This window comes from Zea mays, chromosome 3, assembly GCF_902167145.1.
Source record: "Zea mays cultivar B73 chromosome 3, Zm-B73-REFERENCE-NAM-5.0, whole genome shotgun sequence".
NCBI classification, from domain to species: Eukaryota; Viridiplantae; Streptophyta; class Magnoliopsida; order Poales; family Poaceae; genus Zea; species Zea mays.
This window is the reverse complement of record NC_050098.1, coordinates 146,884,278-146,898,445: the sequence shown is the minus strand read 5'-3', so window position 1 is coordinate 146,898,445 and position 14,168 is coordinate 146,884,278. Positions and strand designations below refer to the sequence as shown.

The 14,168-nt window shown below is 49.5% G+C and overlaps 1 protein-coding gene across 4 annotated transcripts; it reads left to right on the top strand.

Moving 5' to 3' along the window:
* Positions 1-9,308: 9,308 nt before the first annotated feature.
* LOC109944853 (transcription initiation factor IIA subunit 2) lies at positions 9,309-12,971 on the top strand. 4 transcript variants are annotated; one of them, XM_020550340.3, is made up of 4 exons: positions 9,309-10,321; positions 11,275-11,406; positions 11,514-11,564; positions 12,663-12,971. In XM_020550340.3, exons 1-4 carry the CDS (start codon positions 10,274-10,276, stop codon positions 12,810-12,812), a joined length of 381 nt encoding a protein of 126 aa, XP_020405929.1. In that variant the 5' UTR covers positions 9,309-10,273; the 3' UTR covers positions 12,813-12,971. The 4 variants fall into 4 exon arrangements, with proteins under 4 accessions (XP_020405929.1, XP_020405932.1, XP_020405931.1 ...); XM_020550343.3 differs by lacking the exon at positions 9,309-10,321 and adding an exon at positions 10,390-10,895; XM_020550342.3 differs by lacking the exon at positions 9,309-10,321 and adding an exon at positions 10,588-10,895 and having other exon boundaries at positions 11,219-11,406; positions 12,663-12,970.
* Positions 12,972-14,168: the final 1,197 nt, after the last annotated feature.

The following is a 14,168-nucleotide window of genomic DNA, read 5'->3' as shown; positions in this document are numbered from 1 at the left end:
TATTTAATTCAGCTTAATCATATTAACAGAAAATAATCACAAGCCGAGTAAAATTACTACTTAGTCCCGATTAGTGTGTTGTTCGAATAACCGTTGTTTAAATATATATTTAATTAGCGCGAGCTATTCTAGGTGAGATGAGTCAATAGCGTGCGTAAAATGCACGACGACACGTGTGAACAGCACGCACAACGCGCGCGGACAGCACGCGACGATTTATTGCGCGACGCGCGGGCGATGGCGAACGACACGAACGCGCACGGGGTTAGACGGGGGGGTAGACGAGGGTCGTCTAGGGGTAGACGAAGGGTAGGCGAACGTAGACGGAGTCCCGTCGACGCACTGCGCGCAAGCAAACGCGAGCGCGCGCACTAGTTGCGCGACGCACGACACATTAAATAAATAGTAATCCGCGGCTAAATAATGACGTGACGACGAACAACCTATATTACGTTTAAACGCGACAATTATATTTCTAAGTTCAATTTAGTTGACGTACTACTTGTGTGGAATATTTTAGATAACAAAGGGATTATCAATTAATCGGTGATTAATACAAGAACCAATTGACTAACGCGTACGGACGATTTTAACGAAGTAAATAATTATTGCGCGCAAACTGCGCGCTCGACACGCGCGAACCGCGCGAGGAGTCTACAAACGATGACGACGGCGCGCGCGATACCCGCGATCACGTGCGAGATTGCGCACGCGAGACTGACGAGTACGCAATGCGCTAGGTGACCGTAGCGAGGCACGGCGACGGTAGACGAACGGCCGGGGCGAGCTGGGCAGCGGCGAGCACGCAGCAACACAGCTGCGACACGCAGGGGCGAGGTTCGACGGCGAACGACCGCTACGGCGCTAACTATAATCGCGGTTGGGCGTGCTGGGCGTGCAGCGAGCGTGGCGAGCTTGGACTGCGCGGCGTGGGGACGAGTTCGCTGCACGCAGGGACGAGGCGAGGGCGCGCGGGGTCTGCACGCCGGGGGATCGGGGCTTGCTGCGCAGGGAGACGACGACAACAGCAGGCACGAGCTGCTCGCCGCCGACGCTGCATCACGAATTGCAGCAGGGCGCGGCTGCACGGGACCATGGTGCGTCGAGCGCCACAGACGGCGAGAGGAAGGGGGTAGACGAGAAGCTGTCTAATCTCACCTCGGGATAGCGCACGGCGAGGACAGAGCTCAGCGAAACTACGGCGAGGACTCCGGGCGTGGCGAGACACGGCACGGCTCCCTGCTCGATGGCGAGAAGGCGAAGGTGCCGGCGATGGCGAGTGCACGGGCACATCGCGCGTCGAGGCCGGGGCTGCACTCGATGAGGCGAGTGACGGCGCGCGACGAGGTTCTGGGCACGGCGAGGGAAGAGAGAGAACGTGGAAGGAGAGAGAGGGTGGGGCGAGCTCACCTCGACGGCGAGAAACAGGCACCCTGCACGGCGACGGCGGCGCTCCGGTCGGCGGTTCGGCGAGGCGGAGAGCGCGGCCGAGGTGAGGCAGTGGTGGGCGAGAACTGCGCAGGGATCGCGAGCGGTTCGTTTTTTTTGGAGGCGTCGTGGGCGGTCGTTCTCTGAAAAATCGCACGGTTGGTTTGGAGAAGATGCACAGCGGGCGTCCTGGCGTGTGGGGCCGGTTGACAGCAGCGGCGGCGGGCGTTCCCTGCGCGGTCGCGTGCGCGCAACGCGCTGGCTGGGCCACGGCGCAGAGCTGGCGCGCGGGCCCCGTCGAGCAGCGGCAGCGGGCGCTGAACGCGCGCCTGCGCGTGCGGGCGAGCGGGAGAGCGGCGGCTGGGCCACGCGAGGGGGAGCGCGCGCGCGCTGGCGCGTGGGCCGGGGGCGCAGCTGGGCCACGGTCAAGGGAGGGGAGGCCGGGGGGGCTGAGGTGGGCCGCGGGGGAATGGGTGGGCCGGAGTGGGCTGGCGGGGGAAAGGGGGCATGGGCCAGCCGAGAGGGGGGTCCAGCTAGGCTTTCTCCCTTTTCTATTTTATTTCTCTTCTATTTGATCTCAATCTCATATGTGACTCACAAATTAACGAAAGCACTTCAGAACAAATCATCATACAAAATGAGTGCTCCAGCATGATGCATCAACCATTATTCCCTTAGGGTTTAACCTATTAAATAATACTTGCATTTGCACTTGAAAATAACCACTCCTCTTCTATAGAAAGAGAAAACAAGAGATTGGGGAAGAGGAGATGAGAGGAATAACACCTGAATTTGTGGATATGAGCAAAGAAATTTTATACCCCAAATTCCGGGTGTTACAATGGTACTGACGAAAGCTACCTCTGAACTCTTCTCAGGTGATGGCGTCGGGGTTGGCATGGGTGGCGAGATAAGACTCCCACCATGACTGAGCTGCTCCTCTCAACAGACAGGGACCATACAAGACTTTCTCCCTGTCGTCACACTGAGCGGTATGCAACTCCCGCTCCACAGTGCGCAGCCAGTCTTCAGCATCCATGGGGTCAGAAGAGTGAGCAAACGTTGGTGGATGACCTCTCATGAATTCAGCACGCTTGTCCCTGGGCATTTGAGGCATCTGAGGCTGAGGTGGTGCTTGCTACTGCTGTTGCTGAATGGCGGCCAGAGTCTGACCGATGGCTTGAACTGCCTGAGTCTGCATCAGAAACATCTGCTCGATCGACATCGGGGGCGGGGGCGGCAGGTGCTGTTGCGGAGGCACCTCATCCTGCTGAGCGGCTCGCTCCTGCTGAGCACGCCTTCCTCCTCTGCGCCTGTTCTCTGACATCTGCAGAATGCAACCACACATCAGAACTGATCTTGCAAACCTTGCAGCAAAGGAAAAGAGTATAGAATTCTCCACCACACTGAACAGATGAGCACCTTCACTGATCTCCAACACAGACCACACAACTTCTCAGATAAAGAGGAAAGTGGAATAAAAGGTTTCCCAACTAGATAACTAACTCCATTAACATAACAGGTAAACCAAAATGCAGGGGATACCCGCACTCTGGTGACAGTCATTACAAAGATCCAAACCAAACATAGTTCATCATGACAAACATAAATGCACAGGATATAGCAAACTATCCTGTCTAACTAAGACTAACTAAGAGCGAGACTAACGCTAAGACTGTAGCTTCTACATATATATATTTTGTATTAATTACAAGATCCAACTATAACGATCTATGGTTCTAGATTTATCTTGGTCTTGCAGTCGGGGTTGCCATAAGACTGGTGTCCACGCCGAGGTGAGCGGTACGGGTGCTGAGTCCCAGTGGGAGCGGGGGAACCATCATCCAGGTGACGACGTTCCACGCGCTCAGCCCGCAGCAGGGCGATCTCAGCACGAGCCCTACTCAGCTCGTCTAATGCATGGTCCAGCTCCGTGTTTAGCACGGCGGCTAGGTTGACTGTGCTGCTCAACCTAGGATTGTCCTCAACGACAGGTGAAACAATCACGCCTCCTGTGCTGCCAGATGGACGGTGGGGGTAATACTTTAGGTTGAGACCGTCAGCTACCCCACCGAGAACCGAGCAGTAGTGCGAAAGCGCACGCCGTGCAGCATCTTGCATGGCTGCCTCAGCTGAGTCCCGCTCAGAGATAGAATAGTGCTCTGAGCAGGCCTCCACACCCTGGAGGCTGTTCTTCGGACAGCGCACCAAGAAGGTCGCCTTCCAGCGGTCCGGGTAGACCCCGCGACTATGCTGGTAGACCACACAGCGATACTCGATGGACCAAGTACGCCGGTTAAGTGCCTGACGTAGTAGGGTGTCGAGCGCATCGTGGAAGTGACACCCGCGAGCAGCGTCGCGAGTGATGGGTCGAGCGACCCATCCTTCCGGCTCCTGGTCGGCAGAGAAGTCGGTGTCGTGGCTCGAGCTGTCGTCGCCACCTTCGTCGTCTGGGTCTCCTCCAGCAGCTACTCCAAAAGCTAGGGCGCCCAGTGGTGGTGCAGGGGGCGCCTCCAGGGGAAGCACAGGGGAGCAGCTCCTCACGGACTCTATCTCCTGGTGGAGCGAGAAAGAAGAGCCCTGCTGCTCCTGCTCCTGTCGTCGACGTTCCTGCTCCTCATGCAGGCGGTGGTGCAGCCTCTCCAAGTGGCTGGACTGTCCGGTCACGGGACGGCGAAGCGGACGCTCAGCAAGGCGGGAGGGTAAGAAGGGCATGACGGACTTTCGTGCAGTGTGTCTAAGACGAGCCATCTACAAAAGACACCGCAAGCAAAATAGTGAGAACAGAATTAATATGACCAACAAGTAATGAACCATAAATAAATGAAGGATTAGAATAAAACACAATTTTCAGCAAGGTATAATATAGTAGAACATAGGTTTTGGTCGATATGACCAACTTTTGAAGGGATATCAAAGTCAAGGCAGGGACAGAGGTCTATAGTCCTTAGAACGACCATTCTACTCTAGGTTAGCGCTCCTACAGTCAGCACGGCTTTGATACCACTTATGTCACACCCGGTTTTAGAAGGCAAACCGAATGCGAACCATGTACGTGCCAAGATCAGCAATTCACGTACACAGCAGTTACATAACATGGACATCATCACACAGTGCTAGAATAGTATTAAAAAGGGAAATAATAGTCGATTACATCATATGTCTGAGACATCCACATAGTCTTTACAATAAATCAAAGTGCGGAAAAGAAACGTAGATAAACGCGACCTTCACAGGCAGCCGACTGGGGGTTGCCGCTAACCCACTCCTAGAACTCGTCGTAGTCTTGGAACTCCTGGAAGTCTCCTTCCATAGCTTCATCTTCTCCTGAGCAGTGGTTGCAATGCTGACAACCTGGGGATGAGGGGGGTTTGGTGTGTAGAGCAAGGGTGAGTACACATCAACATACTCAGCAAGTATCCTGTTTGGCTGTAGTGGACTAGCTTTATGTGGGGATAAGTCAAGCAGTTGCTTTTAGTTGGTCAGATTATTATTTACTAATAGAAAGCCAGGTTTTAGCATTAACCCAAGTTATTAGCCCGATGTACCCTTTCCAAACGGAAAGAATACCACTTACCAGCACCATAGTCATAACCAAAACCATCAGTCTCATTGCCACCTGTAAACCAAAGTGTCTCTGATCAAGTACCACTAATCACTGGAGCTCCCTTGGCAGCTCATAACGGCGAGCACGGCTGATATATCAGTTTTCAAACACTCTGCAGAGGTTGTGCACTTTACCCACAAGCCGTGATTCCCTTTCTGCCCGGAGAGAGCTACTCCCCATTGACCACTACCTAGGTGGCCTAGCAGGGCATCACTACGTAGCCTTTACAAAGATTCCCCGGGGCTGTAGCCGCCCGTTAGGTTTCCTAAATGCACCGCACTCCTCCCCAAGGGGCGAACCCAAACTTGGCAGAGCGAGCCGCATACACCGAGCCCCATAGACGGCACAACGGCTAAGCGAACTACACCCCGGATCCTCTAATTATTCAGCTAAGGGCACCCCATTCCACCCTCATGGTTGCACTGTTTTCCCGGGCGGTCATCCATAGAACAGATCCTTACGGAGAAGCACTCGAGAAACCGCTCGAGCCCCCTTAAAGGCCACAAGTACAACATCATAATAAGAGAAGGGAAAACAGCGTATCATAGATAATCTCATCATGTTCATTGATTAGAGTTTGAGCAATAGCATAAAGCTAAACAATAATAATCCAACCCGAATAGGTAAACAAGGACATGGATAACAAAAGCTAGTCAATCCTTAGGTATACATGTGTAAAGCGGGAGGTGAATTAAAGAATGAATAGGACAGAGATAGGTCAAGGGACACTTGCCTCCACCAACCGACTGCTGCTCAGGGGCTTCTCCTGCGAGTTCTTCGGGCTCCTCGACCGAATCGTTCTCTATGCGATTGCAAGCATACATACATCCATCCATTCAAATTAGGAAACAAACAGTACACCATACCAGAGAACAAATAAAGTAAATGTGCATAGAATATCACATACGATAATGCATTTACCATGGTTAGAAAGAAAACAGGGGAAGGTCTCGCAGGGGTTAAAGCTTACTCGAAACGTATTACGGGTAAACGAATAGCTAAGCGTTACGTGCTCTAGTTCTGCTTAGCTTCAATAATAAGGATTAGCTACATGCACTAATGCAAACGTGACCACTTTTAGTAGATTAACATTGAATGAGGTAGACGATTAGCTATACAAATTAACTAACGTAACCAATTTCTAAATTGAGACTCCTATCTTATTAATATAAACAACGTGATTAGCGTGCATAAGATACGGGGGGTAGACGAAGGCACGACGATCGTGCCAAGGCACTGCGCATTACGCGGGCATGCGCGCGAGGCCGCACGCACGCGCCGCGAACTAGCTGTGCGCACGTCGGGGCCGCGCGCTAGCCGAGCTCGAGGCCGCGCCGGGGCCGTCACGACGCGAGCAAGGCACGGCGGGGCGAGCGGGCAAGCACGCCGGGGCAAGCGAGCACGGGCGAGCGAGGACGCCGCGGACCACGGCGGGCGAGGCACGGGCGGGGCGAGGACACGGCCGGCCACCACGCCGGGGAGGGGCGGCTGAGCAGGGGCGGGGCTCGCCGGGGACGGGCGCGACGGGGGAGGCCGAGCCGGGCACGGGACGGGGCGGGGCGGGGCGGCTCGCCGGAGGGGCGGCCGAGGCTGGGGCGAGCGCGCCCACGGCGCGGGGGAAGGGGCAGCGGCGGCCCTAGGGCGACGGCGGCGGCGGTTAGGGTTAGGGAGAGGGAGAGAGGGAGGGAGAATGACGGGCGGGGCCCGCGGGGAGGGAAATTTTGGAAGAAAAAAAGGGGAAGGGGGCGGCTGGGCCGCTTGGGCCCAAAGGGGGAGGGAGGCGCGGCTGGGCCGGCCCACGGCGGGGGAGGGGGGGCGGCTGGGCCGCCGCGGGGCCCACGCGGGAAGGGGGGAAAAGGCCGGTTGGGCCGGCCGGCTGGGCCGCGCGCGCCAAGGGGGGGGGGCGGCTGGGCCGAAATGAGGAAGGAGGGGGGAGGGAAGAGAGAAAAAGGTTTTCCTTTTCTTCAATTTTAGATGATTGATTTCCACAATCTCAACCAAACAAAATAAATGCATAGCTCGGCATGGTGCGGCAAACAAAATAAAGCATTTTAGGGTTTTGCTTTACACAAGATCTAAAGCCAAAACCCGCTATAACTTTGGAAAAGATCAAGGTTTAGCGAGGAGAAAAGGGAAAAGGAAATGGTAACGCCTGAATTTGGTGGGGGAGAAGAAGGAAAAAAAATTCTACCCCAAATTCAGGGCGTTACAATATCTCTTTCATGTGCTATGACTAATATGTTTTCAAGTGAATTTCAAAACAAGTCATAGGTGTATTGAAAGGGAATTGGAGTCTTCGGCGAAGACAAAGGCTTCCACTACGTCACTCATCCTTCGCCGTCGCTCCGAGCATCTCTCCATCTTTTGATATAATCTTCACTCATATGTCTTTTACCAAACGGGGAGAAAGTTATTTCGAGGGCTCTAATGATTCCGTTTTTGGTGATTTATGCCAAAGGGGGAGAGAGCATGAGCCCAAAGCAAAAGAACCGCACCACCACCTAATTTAAAAAAAAAAGCGTTTTTCAATTGGTATGATTTTTCAAATTGGTATCTCATTGTGTTCAAAAGGGGGAGAAAGTAGTATTTTCAAAATCAGTATCTTAAAACCCTCTTGAACACTAAGAGGAGGAATTTATCAAGGGGGAGTTTTGTTTAGTCAAAGGAAAAGCATTTGAAACAGGGGGGAGAAATTTTCAAATCTTGAAAATGCTTCTCAAAACTCTTATTCATTTACCTTTGACTATTTGCAAAAGGACTTTGAAAAGGATTTACAAATGAATTTGCAAAAACAAAACAAGTGGTGCAAGCGTGGCCCATAATGTCAAAAATAAAAGAAACAATCCATGCATATCTTATAAGTATGTATATTGGCTCAATTCCAAGTAACCTCTGCACTTACATTATGCAAACTAGTTCAATTATGCGCTTCTATATTTGCTTTGGTTTGTGTTGGCATCAATCACCAAAAAGGGGGAGATTGAAAGGGAATTAGGCTTACACCTATTTCCTAATTGATTTTGGTGGTTGAATTGTCCAACACAAATAATTGGACTAACTAGTTTGCTCTAGTCTATAAGTTATACAGGTGCCAAAGGTTCACACTTAGCCAATAAAAAGACTAAGAGAAAGGGTTCAACAAAAGAGAGCAAGGGATAACCGAAGGCAGCCCTGGTCTGGCGCACCGGACTGTCCGGTGTGCCACCGGACAGTGTCCAATGCACCAGGGGACTCCAAGCCAAACTTCGCACCTTCGGGAATTTTCAGAGGCGCTTGGCTATAATTTACCGGACAGTGTCCGGTGCCCCAGAGGAGAGCGACTCTGAACTCGCCAGCTTCGGATTTCCGCTCCGCTATAATTCACCGGACATGTCCGGTGCACACTGGACTGTCCGGTGAGCCAGCGGAGCAACGACTACTTCGCGCCAACGGTCGACTGCAATGCATTAAATGCGCGCCAGCACGCGCGGGTGGCACACCGGACAGTCTACAGGACTTGTCCGGTGCTCCATCGGACAGCCAGGCGGGCCCACAAGTCAGAGCTCCAACGGTCGGAACCCAACGGCCTGGTGACGTGGCTGGCGCACCGGACACTGTCCGGTGGCGCACCGGACTGTCCGGTGCGCCATGCGACAGCAGCCTCCACCAAACGGCTAGTTTGGTGGTTGGGGTTATAAATACCCCCAACCACCCCACATTCAAGTCATCCAAGTTTTCACACTTCCAACCACTTACAAGAGCTAGGCATTCAATACAAGACACACCCAAGTGATCAAATCCTCTCCCAATTCCACAAAAGCTTTAGTGTTAAGTGAGAGTGATTTGTTGTGTTGTTTTGAGTTCTTGCGCTTGGATTTCTTTCTTTCTCATTCTTTCTTGAGATCAAGCTCACTTGTAATTGAGGCAAGAGACACCAATCGTGTGGTGATCCTTGTGGGAACTTTGTGTTCCAAGTGATTGAGAAGAAAAGCTCACTCGGTCCAAGGGACCGTTTGAGAGAGGGAAAGGGTTGAAAGAGACCCGGTCTTTGTGACCACCTCAACGGGGAGTAGGTTTGCAAGAACCGAACCTCGGTAAAACAAATCCGCGTGTCACACTCTTTATTCGCTTGCGATTTGTTTTGCACCCTCTCTCTCAGACTCAATTATATTTCTAACGCTAACCCGACTTGTAGTTGTGATTAATTTTGTGAATTTCAGTTTCGCCCTATTCACCCCCCCCCCTCTAGGCGACTTTCACTATTCATGTAGATAAAGGAAGACGAACCATAGTGATGTTCAAGGATAATATAGTAAAATAAGATCAGGAAATTCAAACTAGACGGGCCATAATGGCGTTAATATATGTATAGTAGACATAGATTTCAATGCTGGAAATCAACATGAGTAGAAGATGCATATATTCTTGAGGTCATGATTATTTGCCGGTTTCTAGATTATCTGACCCAAACCGTCCTATTGCCCGTTTCTGGATTATCAATCTCATCCATAAGCAGAAGAGGGGCCCTTAAAAGATGAGAATATATGGTCATTTGAACCAAAGCTTTAGCTTTCGTGTTGGGAATCATATCATGTTCCCTGCAAAATCATCTGTAGGTCAGGAAGGAGGATACTATTTATTAGATATCTAAATTGAGCTTCGTTCCCTCTCCTCCTCACCTAGCTACAACAAAATGTTGTTCTTCCTTGCATTTCCCTAACTTCTCTGGACTAAAAATGCGACTTTTTTATCACAGAGAGATAGAGAGAGTGGAAGGCACGACATAGTGGTATTTACTAATCACATACTAATCATCATGGAATCATCATGAGCATCTCAAGACCCCAAAGACAAATGAACCAGATCCAGACCACCACATCAAGTAGAAATCAAATCTGAACTTTTTCAAGGGGTACAAAGCTTCCAGCTAGCAGTACCTGATGAGGTGGCGCCCTGAACCAGAAGTACCAGGAGCAGATCGTTAGACTGCCTGTAAAATCGACCGAACCTCACAAACAAGGCTCCAAAACCCACCGAGCATCAACTTTGTTGTAGGCTCAGGACGTGCTGCTATACTCACGGGCGCGCGGGGAGGTTAGGGTTTCGGAGAAAACTTGGGGATAAAGCTGGATGCAAGAGGGAGAGGGAGGGATAGAGAGGAGGATACATCCTCACCGGTGAGAGGCGGTCGACGACGCGAGGAGAGGCGGCGGCGCGAAGGGAGGCGACTGCACGAGTGGAGGCGGCGTGAGGAGAGGAATGCGAGGGAGTTCACACGGGGGAGACGATACCGTCACGAAGGCATCGGTATGGATTCACTGGGTAGATGAATGGATCGATATTTGATTACAGGGTATTCCATTACCTACCACACTTAAACAAATGATTGTATTGGTATCTGTTTACAAGTGTAATTGGATCGTGTTATATTTAGTCTAACCAAACGTCTTCCAACTATAAAAGAAGTATTTTTTGTGTGTTAACTAAAGAAAAGGAAAAGGAAAAAAAGAAAAGAAAAACGACAAATGATCCAAAGGAGAGGGGGAGGGGAGGAGATGAGATGAGATGTGTGCGGTCGTCCTTGTACAGCTGACAGTTGTATGCCAATAACCAAATGGCAATCTGGAGGGGTAGAATCAATAACTGGCACCGACATGCGGAAGAGAATGAACAGGATCCGATCCGTCCTATATAATCCCTCTTCTCCCACCTCCGTCTCCGTCTCCGTCCGTATATAAGAAGCCAGATTTCGAATTCCCTCCTCCTCCGCCTCTCCCGCAGTCCCTCTCCTCCTTTCCCTCCCCCGTCGCGATCGCTCTGTGCTCCGCCTCCGTCCGTCAAGGCCTGCTCTTGCGCCGTTCCTCCTCGCCCAATCCGCCAGGTGAGCCTCGATCATCCTCGTGTAAGGCCTTCGATCTCCACAGTTTTTTCGCGGGTTTTGCTAGGTACACGCGCCCGATTCGGCCTCCGCCGCCGCTCATCGCCGCGCCGACGAGTTTCAGTTAGGGTTTGCCCCTGCAAGCGTCGTCGTCATGTGGTTCGGGAGGAGGGGGGGGGGGGGGGGGGGGGGGGGGGGGGGGGGGGGGGGGTTACTTGATTCATTCACTTGTGCATTGGAATGGAATACCTTATGCCGGAGGTAGTCTGAGTTTTTCATCGTGACTTGGGAGATATCCTATCCGCCCTGATTATCCCAGGACCCAGGTTCTCCGCGGTGTGTTCCTGACGCTGTTGAGGCCCGGCGTGTGCGTTGCATGCAGGGGATGGCCACATTCGAGCTCTACCGGAGGTCCACCATTGGCACCTGCCTCACCGAGACGCTGGACGAGCTCGTCTCCAGCGGGGCCGTCAGCCCGGAGCTCGCCATCCAGGTCCTTGTGCAGTTCGACAAGGTCTGACGACGTTACAGTCGTATGGGTCTCAGAATTACCTGGTCCCTGATAGTACGTCACTGCTTGTTTTGAGTTTTTTTTAACCCTTCTCTTCTTGTCTTTTTTAGTCCATGACTGAGGCGCTGGAGATGCAGGTCAAGAGCAAGGTCAGCGTCAAGGTACATACGATCGATGTGCCCTTTCTATTGATTCAGATACGGATTCACATTCACTGCGATAGGAACTATATGGTCCAAAGCTTTGAAGGGGAATGATATTTAGATTCCTTTTTGCTATGCACCTGCTAATATAGATTCTGCTGAACTGTTATGGTTCTGGTGGTGAATGATGTGCGCTTAGAAAACTAAACTAGACAATCTCTAACCATTCTGTTTAATGATCATGTATGCTACAACTACAAATTTTGTCCATTAACTGCTGATAAAGCAAAATAATGGCTATCAAAATCTGTACTCCCTCTATATGTGGATTAGTTTTAAGTATGCTGCAAAATTTTGGAAACACTTGTGTTAATGTTTACCTTTGTACCACTCTTGATTTGCACCGCACATAGCCTCAACATTATTTTACTGTTAGTCTTTGCTATTTTCCATTGCTGTGATATGTTTTGGAATTTGGACTGTTGTCCTAAATAATTGATTTGCCCATGTACCCAGTGTGACATATGTACTGCTTGTTCGTGAGCTTAACATGTACTCAATTAATCAGCCCCTACTTGAACTTCCTCTGTTTGTTAGATGCAGTACATTGTACCATGAACTAGTTGTCATCTGTCAGGATCGTCCCAGGAATTGCTCTAGCGTGCTTTAACAATGTATAATATACATACATCGTATCACCAGCATCGTCATTATGAACTGCTAGCCTTTTCCACAGTGCTGTGCATATGTGCACACTACTTCTATCAAGTAGAACAAGCGCCGCTAGTTGAGTATGTGGCTTGTCGTTTTTATAAACCAACCACTACAGCTTGGTGTTCTTGTGAGAGAGAAAAGAACCCCTCAACTTGATTAGAATTTCCTAATTTGGAATCTAGTTGAATCTAATTGTTAGTGTACGTGCTTGTTCCTCCTCCTGTTTGATACTCTAAATTCTGTAAGTTGGGCGTGGAGGTTTCCAAACGTTTTTGTTGGTATACCTATGATTTCAGACTGATTCCAGTTCAGTATTCGGTATCTCTTGTCACTTGGGCATTTGAAAACCTTGTACAGTTATGAGACGAGATCTGGTGATGGCTTTCCTTGTCGCTGTACCAGGGCCACCTGCACACCTACAGGTTCTGCGACAATGTCTGGACCTTCATTCTAACAGATGCAACCTTCAAGAGCGAGGAGATTCAAGAAACACTGGGAAGGGTGAAGATCGTGGCCTGCGATTCCAAGTTGCTGCAGCCTCAGCATCCATAAAACAAGAGTCGCCTGCTCCATACATGTTCACTGGCGCCACCCAAACCTTCCTAGTTCATGTGAATTTTTGCTCCCTATGAACTTTTTCCTAGAGTACCATGGCTGTCAACATGTTATCCGTACTGAAATATGGAATACATGGTTTTGCTTTTTCTTTCTTTTCTGTTCTCGAATACGCAAAAAGATCTGCACGTCATTGTAACTAAGGTAGTCCTCTTCCCTTCACTTCCTGCAGAGGTCACAAATCTATCTCATAGTCGATCGATACATACAGAGATGCATTTCTGTGGTTGGAGGAAGAGAACATAGGTTCAGAATGCAGAGTTGAGGATGAGCGGGCCAAGCTTTGACGACCCAAAAACAAAATCAACATGTGGATGGAGCATCAGCGAGCAGGCCACTCTCTGTGATAGTTTGTCTCTATAAATTATAACTATAACAGTCTAAACAGCCATTTTTAATCTGAAGCGAACAATCTCGCTCTTCAGTGCTAGTTTCAAAACTTCATTTTGCAAAAAAAAAAAAGAACTAATTTTCCTCGAGAAAATAGAAATCCTTTGATAAAATGAGGTTCCCAAACCAACTCCATTTTCCTAAGGATTTCTCATTTTTCTAAAGGAAAATAAACTAATTTCACTCGAGAAAAATGGAAATCTCTTGGAAAAATAGGGTTGTTAAACTAACCCTTAATATGAGTTCCCTTAAGAGATTTTTAAGGTGACTAATTGGAAAAATATAAGATATAGGCTCTTCGTCAGGAGTATCTCTAGACGATTCTTCATAATTCATAAATATTGTCGTTTAATTGTGTTTATGATTTATGGGCTTAGAATCTTTTAGTTGTCTCGTGTGCTTTTAAAAACCGATCTTTAGTCTTACGGTTGTACATGTCCTATTGGCATTGCAAACATAGGGTGCACAAGGGCATCCCCACCCAAAAAACCCCTCTCGTAAATCTGTAATGCCATATATAGAGAGGATATTTTTTACGCATTAAATTTGTCGTTAATGATAAATTAATGAATTTTAGCCAAAGTTATCACCCGATAGTTGTTGTCCTAGTTGAATTTTTTAATTCTCTCAAAATTCATCAATTGCCTTGTTGGAGACTTGTTCTCAAATGCTATGAATTAAGAACAAGGCAACATAAAATGTTAAATGATACTGTCCTTCGTCCGTGAAGCATTATTCCTTTGAGGATAATGGGTCTTGGACGAAGGTTGATGAGAGTATTATTACGAAGTTGAACCTTCGTAATAAACTTTCAATAAACATTGTAAGATAATGCAAAATGAAAGGTAAAAAATGGTTGAATGAATCACAAATGCATTATATTATATTCACTTAATATATTGA